Source organism: Marmota flaviventris, chromosome 5 (assembly GCF_047511675.1).
Source record: "Marmota flaviventris isolate mMarFla1 chromosome 5, mMarFla1.hap1, whole genome shotgun sequence".
Lineage (NCBI taxonomy): Eukaryota > Metazoa > Chordata > Mammalia > Rodentia > Sciuridae > Marmota > Marmota flaviventris.
Window position 1 is genome coordinate 57408272 of NC_092502.1, and position 6105 is coordinate 57414376.

General features: G+C 38.6%; 1 protein-coding gene across 1 annotated transcript; it reads left to right on the top strand.

The window, feature by feature from the left end:
* Window positions 1-214: 214 nt before the first annotated feature.
* On the top strand, window positions 215-460 carry Ctxn3 (cortexin 3). The gene has a single exon (XM_027949265.1). It carries the CDS (start codon window positions 215-217, stop codon window positions 458-460), a length of 246 nt encoding a protein of 81 aa, XP_027805066.1.
* Window positions 461-6105: the final 5645 nt, after the last annotated feature.

Below are 6105 nucleotides of genomic sequence, written 5' to 3' on the forward strand. Positions count from 1 at the left end.
TGAAAAAGAAAGCTGGTTTACAGATTTATACTCTGAAAAACATGACTGTTGATATATAAAATGAAGTTGCTATTTGATAGTTATTCCCTCTCCTTCCTTTTCCTTCTTCCTGAAGACACCTCAGCCTCGCCAGAGTGCAGCCACCATGATCTCAGCAGACTGATGATGGAAGAGAAGGGAACCAGGAGATCCTGTGCTTGGCTTTCTGTGGACAATGGATGGAGGGCAGCCCATCCCCTCGCCCCTAGTGCCCCTTGGGAACGTGTCATCAGAATCTAGCATGTCTCTGGAGCAGAAAACAACATTTGTTTTTGTGATTTTATTGTTTATTTTCTTGGGCATCCTCATTGTCAGGTGCTTCCGGATTCTTCTGGACCCATATCGGAGCATGCCGACCTCTACCTGGGCTGATGGACTTGAAGGCCTGGAGAAAGGGCAGTTTGACCATGCCCTTGCTTAGCAGGGGCAGAGCAAGATCTTCTCCTGAGAAGAAGAAGAGGTGAAGTGCTTCATATCTGCGCAAAGATTCCCTTTAGTCAATGTTCTGAACAGATTTTAACAATATCTTATCCTAGGACCACCACTCATTATTTCATAAGCATGCCATTGAGTTAGTCTTATTTGAAGATATTGGAAATGAAAGTTTGTATTGATAACCAAAAATAGGAATGTTTAAATATCTGTGTTTTATTCAATGAATGTATATTGTTGAATGCAATTGTGAAACCCAGGGCACCAATACTGATATAGACTGCTATGAAATAAAGCCCTACTGAGCTGAACAGAGAGGAAAACTAGAGAGGTTCTGTTAGGAACCTGGTTACAGGACCAGGAAGAGACTGCCTTGCTGTAATCATGCCTCTCAGTTTCTTACTTCATGGGCATCTGGGTCCTGTGCAGAGGGAGGAAGACACTGATGAGAGGACCCCAGATGGGTATTTGTTTCCTTCTAGAGTACAGCCCTGGGAAGCCACGGGATGCTCAAGCCAAGAGATGGTACTGTCCTTGCAAAATATGAGTGAGAATGATAGCACTTTATTTTTCAAATAAAACTGAATTCATAAGTTATAGAGTTTCAAACAATATTTACCAAAGTATGTTCTCTATTCATATTAATAACATGTGAAGCTATACATAAGACGAATTTCCTTTCTTTACACTGATGATTGAATTAATAGGTTGCAAGTGCTGCTTCAAGTTTTTTTCCCTTAATTAAAAGCTAATTATTTAGAGAAAAACATTTTTACAGCTGTAAGAGGAATGTGCATTTACGATTGCATATAGCCACCAAATAAAACTTTTTAAGAAGCAGCATCGTCTCCTCTCACTTCACCAAGATTAACACATGGGTGGAGAGCCGTGCTGAACGCTGAGGACTTCACATTTTTCTGAGAAAGAAGAAAGAATGAAGAGCATGAAACATCCTGTAATTCATCCTTCTCCCATTTCATGAATGGCTCCCACAACTCATTCCGTGTGGATAAAACCTCTTCTAAATACTGCAACAAAAAGGGAGATGTGAACACTTCTCATTCTAATTTTTATTGGTAGAAAATTTTGTATCTGAACTAAACCCATTAGGCTGCATTCATAATCCACCTTCTAATTTTCTCCTCAGCTACTTATCATATTTTTATTTAAAAAAACTTTAATAAGCTAACTATGTCCAAAAAAGCCACCCTTGTCAGGTGCCATGGTACACACCTGTAATCCCAGTGGCTTGAATGGCTGAGGCAGGAGGATCTCGAGTTCAAAGCCAGCCTCAGCAACTTAGCAAGGCCCTAAGCCCTTGGCCCTGTCTCTAGATAAAATATTTTTAAAAAGTCACCTCCAAAACTCCTTTTCTGTTTCTTTCTTTCTTTTTTTTTGGTATCCTGATATCCATGTTCCCCCTGCACTCATATTACTCCTTGATTCTTTTCTTTTTTTGTTGTTAATAAATGTTTTATTTGAATTATAATTTATATACCATAAATTTTTGCCTTTAAAAGTATTAATTTAGTTAATTTTTTAGTATATTCACAGATTTGTGTGACCACTCTATCAAGTTCCAGAACCCTATACTTACTAATAGTCACTTCCCACCTCTCTCCCCTAACCCCTGGCAATTGTTAACCTACTTTCTGTCTCATGGATTTGCCCATTCTGGATATGTCGTATGAGTGGAATCAGACAACCTTGTCTTTTGTATCTGGCTTCTTAGCATGCTTTCAAAATATATCCATGTTATAACATTGCTTTGTATGGCCAAATATTCTTTCTTTCTTTTTTTTTTTTGTACAGACCACATTTTGTTTATCCATTGGTTGTCATGGTCGTCCATTGGCTATTATGAATCATGCTACTGAGAACATTTGTGTGTAGGTTTTGTGTGGACATGTGTTTTCAATTCTAAAAGTAGATTGGGGGGGGGGGATCTTATGGTAACTGTTTAACATTTTGTGGAACTGTGGAGACTATTTTGCAAAAACAGAGTACCATTTTACATTTCCATTAGCAATGTGTGAGAATTTGGATTCTTAACTTTTTCCAACTATTCAAATTACTTCCTTAGCTGTACAATTTGTAACTGAAGAACAATTCAGATTAAAAAGAGGGAACCCGAGATTATTGATGCCTCCAAATATCTGAAGCAAAAGGCCAGTGATTTGTGCTCACCTTGTGATCCTTTAAGCCACTTGTTTTTCTGTCTTACTAATACATGATTTAAGTTTTCTTTTTCCTTTAAATATCCCATGTGTATCCTTATAATTTTTTTCTAATTTTCTCGAGAATCTATCTAATAATTTAGGGAGACTTTGCTGTAAGTCTGGTGTTGCTAGCACTGGAGAGAGAGGAAAAGTTCAGGGTCAGTTCTTGCTCTGGATACCTTCCTACCTTGTTGGAGAGAGAATAAATGAAAGAAGGCATATGATTAAATCATTGTTCAAATGATGAATAAGGACCTCTGACAACCCACATCATCAGAATCATCTGGGGAGCTTCATATGCATACTAATTTTTATTATAAACTTTGTACATGTTTACGGTCACATCATATCAAACAACATGGAAATATATAAACACCAATGGTCAAAATCCTAACACTTTGGGTCGCCCTAACTCTTCAGTTGCTTCTGAGGAGCTTGGTGAAAATGGACTTTACCCCAGCCTTCCATGCCCAGGGTTTAATTCTGCAGAGTTGGGCTAGTGAACAAATACTCCAGGAGGTGGGCATGGTCACTATAGTGAAGCAAAGATTCGAGAAGACATGGCTCAGTGTGATAGTGCATGTCTAAGTGCTTGGTAAAATTTATGAAATAAATTAGATCTTAACCTAAGAAGATGGAGGTATTTTAGATACATGCAAAGGAAGACAGGAGGGAGAATAAGGAAGAGGCAGTGTGGGTGTGGTTCTGGGCTGGGAGGGCAGCCTTCCTGGAGTATGTAGTTGGAGAGGTAGCTGGCACTCATATAAGAAGGACCAAGTTAGGGCTGGACATCAGAGGGTCCTAGGCCAAAGTGTAAGAGTCATCACTGCAGATTCATGAGCAGGAAAATGATAAGCAGACTGATGTGTCGCTCCAGTTTCTGCACCCTTCTTCTGGACAACACCAGGTTCCACTTCTATAATGGGCTTGGACTGAAATAGCCATCTGCCCTCTATGAGGCCTTTGAGCCCAGGCCTTGCCAGTAAGTGCTAGGGGGCCTCCCAAAGCCCGGTCTTCTTTCTTTCTTCCCTTTATTGCCCACTCTATTTTTGTTTTTCCTTCTCAGATTACTGCTCCATGTCCAGCCTCCCATTTCTAGGTCTCCCCACTCCTCCCCTGTGAAGACCAAGAATACCATAACAAGTGATAAAAAGCTTTAGGCTACTCAAAGTAAATTGATCCCCCCTGTGGGAAGTGCCAACTCTCTGTTATAATTACTCTCAGCTCCTTGGGGTGAACATCATATTCTCAAAAGGTCACGTAAGCCCTCTTTTTCCTGGCTGTTGGCTACAGGAGTTACAGTGCAGCATTTTGCCTACCTTACAAGATATTTATAATGAGGGCAGCTGGCATTTATCGTGTATATCTGCAACTCAGGATGAAAAAAACTTTCCCAAGGTCACTCTCTAGAATAGAGCTGCCTTTTGATTCAGAAAAATATGGCAACCTCCTTATTTGTCTGAACTCTGAATCACAACCCCCATGGCTTATGCCCTTCAAGAGACCCCCAAGTTTTAGATAAACATCTTTCCCTCCAAGAGATCACTTAACATATCTTAAACACTGAATAAAGAAAGTTTAACTTGGAGTGTGAAGGAGATTAACTTGACTCCTGCTGTTACATTAATAAACATTCTAAGATGGAGAATTCTTTTGCTATTTTTAAGGGTTAAGACTGAGGCAAAATAAACAACAATTTCAGGAGACAGAAGTTAGGTACCTCAGATGTTTATGTATACAGAAAAAAAATATGTATTCAAATTTCTTTTTTATTGGCTTCATTGTGCACTGTGATATTCTAACATGAGGATTTTATATTTAAGAGTATTGATAAATTTGGTGTGATTAAAAAGTTTACTTGTCCACCATAAAGCATTATATAAAATCCTGTAGTTTACAGATGTCAATTTTTATAGTGAACATATGTTAGAATATATTTAAACTTAATTATTTATAATAAATATTCCCAAACCAAAAGCAGTGAATGAAATCTGAGATTTAGTATATGTGAGATGTGTGTCATTTAAAAAAATTATTTAAGATGTGTGTCTTGTTTGTTGATTTTTACAAAATTGTAGAGTTGAGTCAAGATCACTAGAAAAACTGCCCAAATCATTATCTGTGCATGCACAATCCAGGATCAAACTGGCCCATGTCAAAGATTATTTATGCTTGTTTGGGGATGGAAAAGAAGGGCTCTCTAAGCTTTGTTAGTACCTCCTGTTTCTGAAAAGGATAAATGAATTGTTTGCAGACAGATATCTTCTCGGAAGATGGAGTCCTCCCTGTCTGGAGCTTGCTGTAGATAAATGAGCAAGGCCCAATACTTCAGTCAGCGTGGGGCCATTTCCAAGGCTTCTTTTTATAGAATAGGTTGCCCTTCTGGATTTAGTATAGAGTAGAAATTTTGGGTCCAGTTTCCTGCTCTAAGTAAATACTTATGTCTTGTCCTAAAGTGCCACATGATTCTCCCAGATCCCTCCACGCCATTGCCTTTCCCAATATCCTGATTATTGCTTCTACACTTTGCTTTAGAGTAAAGGGATGCCCGGTAAGCCATCTTTCAAGAGATTCCCACCCTTATTCTCTTTTAAGCCCTATTATCAGCTCTAAGCTCCAAGCTTATGCAAGTTTTGAAGAAATTAACTTTTCTTGGATTCTTTGGAGTTTAAAAAGATGGAAAGAAACTACTGTCATGTATGTTAGCTGTCTCACTTTACACATAAAGAAACTGAGAAACAGGTCATATGGCATGACCACAGTCACTGCTCTGCTCACTGGTTGTAGCTGAACCATCTTCCCTAGGTGCAGTGCAGGTGAATTCAAACAGAATGACCAGTTAATGAAGCTATGAGTGAAAATATTCATTTGCTAATTTAATAAGAGTTACAATAATCTTAGTCTCTTTTGGTGGTGGTGGTGGCCCATGCAAGAACATATACTATTTCTGAAAAGCCCTCTTGGATGATGTACTTTGTTTTGGAATATTAAGAAGCTTCAGTTTAAGTGTGTAGGAAGCCAGAAGTATTTCCAGTTAGATTGTAGAGGATTCTTTAGCAAAGATTCTCAAAATACAGGATAATTGATTTAGGATAAGGCTTCAAAGTTTCTTTATTTCCAAACAGAATTTTGAACTGTCTTTCTTAGCTTTCAGCACAAGAAGGGAGATTATAATTTGTTTATAAAGGCTGGATACCATCCTGTCCGTAGTTCATCAAAGAGGTGCCTGGATCCTCTTGGGACACAGACAGAGCTAAAGAAGACACATAGTATGATGAAGTATCTCAAGTTTGAAAGTGCACTTTATCCTTTTCTGTCCCTGCCTTTGTTCCTAAATACAGCAGTCCCCTCTTGGTTGTGGTTTTGCTTTCTGCAATTTCAGTTACCTGCGATCAACTGCAGTCTGAAAATATTA

What these genes read in the sequence shown, in the direction of transcription:
- Ctxn3 (XM_027949265.1), top strand. Translation starts at nt 215, where the DNA reads ATGGATGGAGGGCAGCCCATCCCCTCGCCCCTAGTGCCCCTTGGGAAC.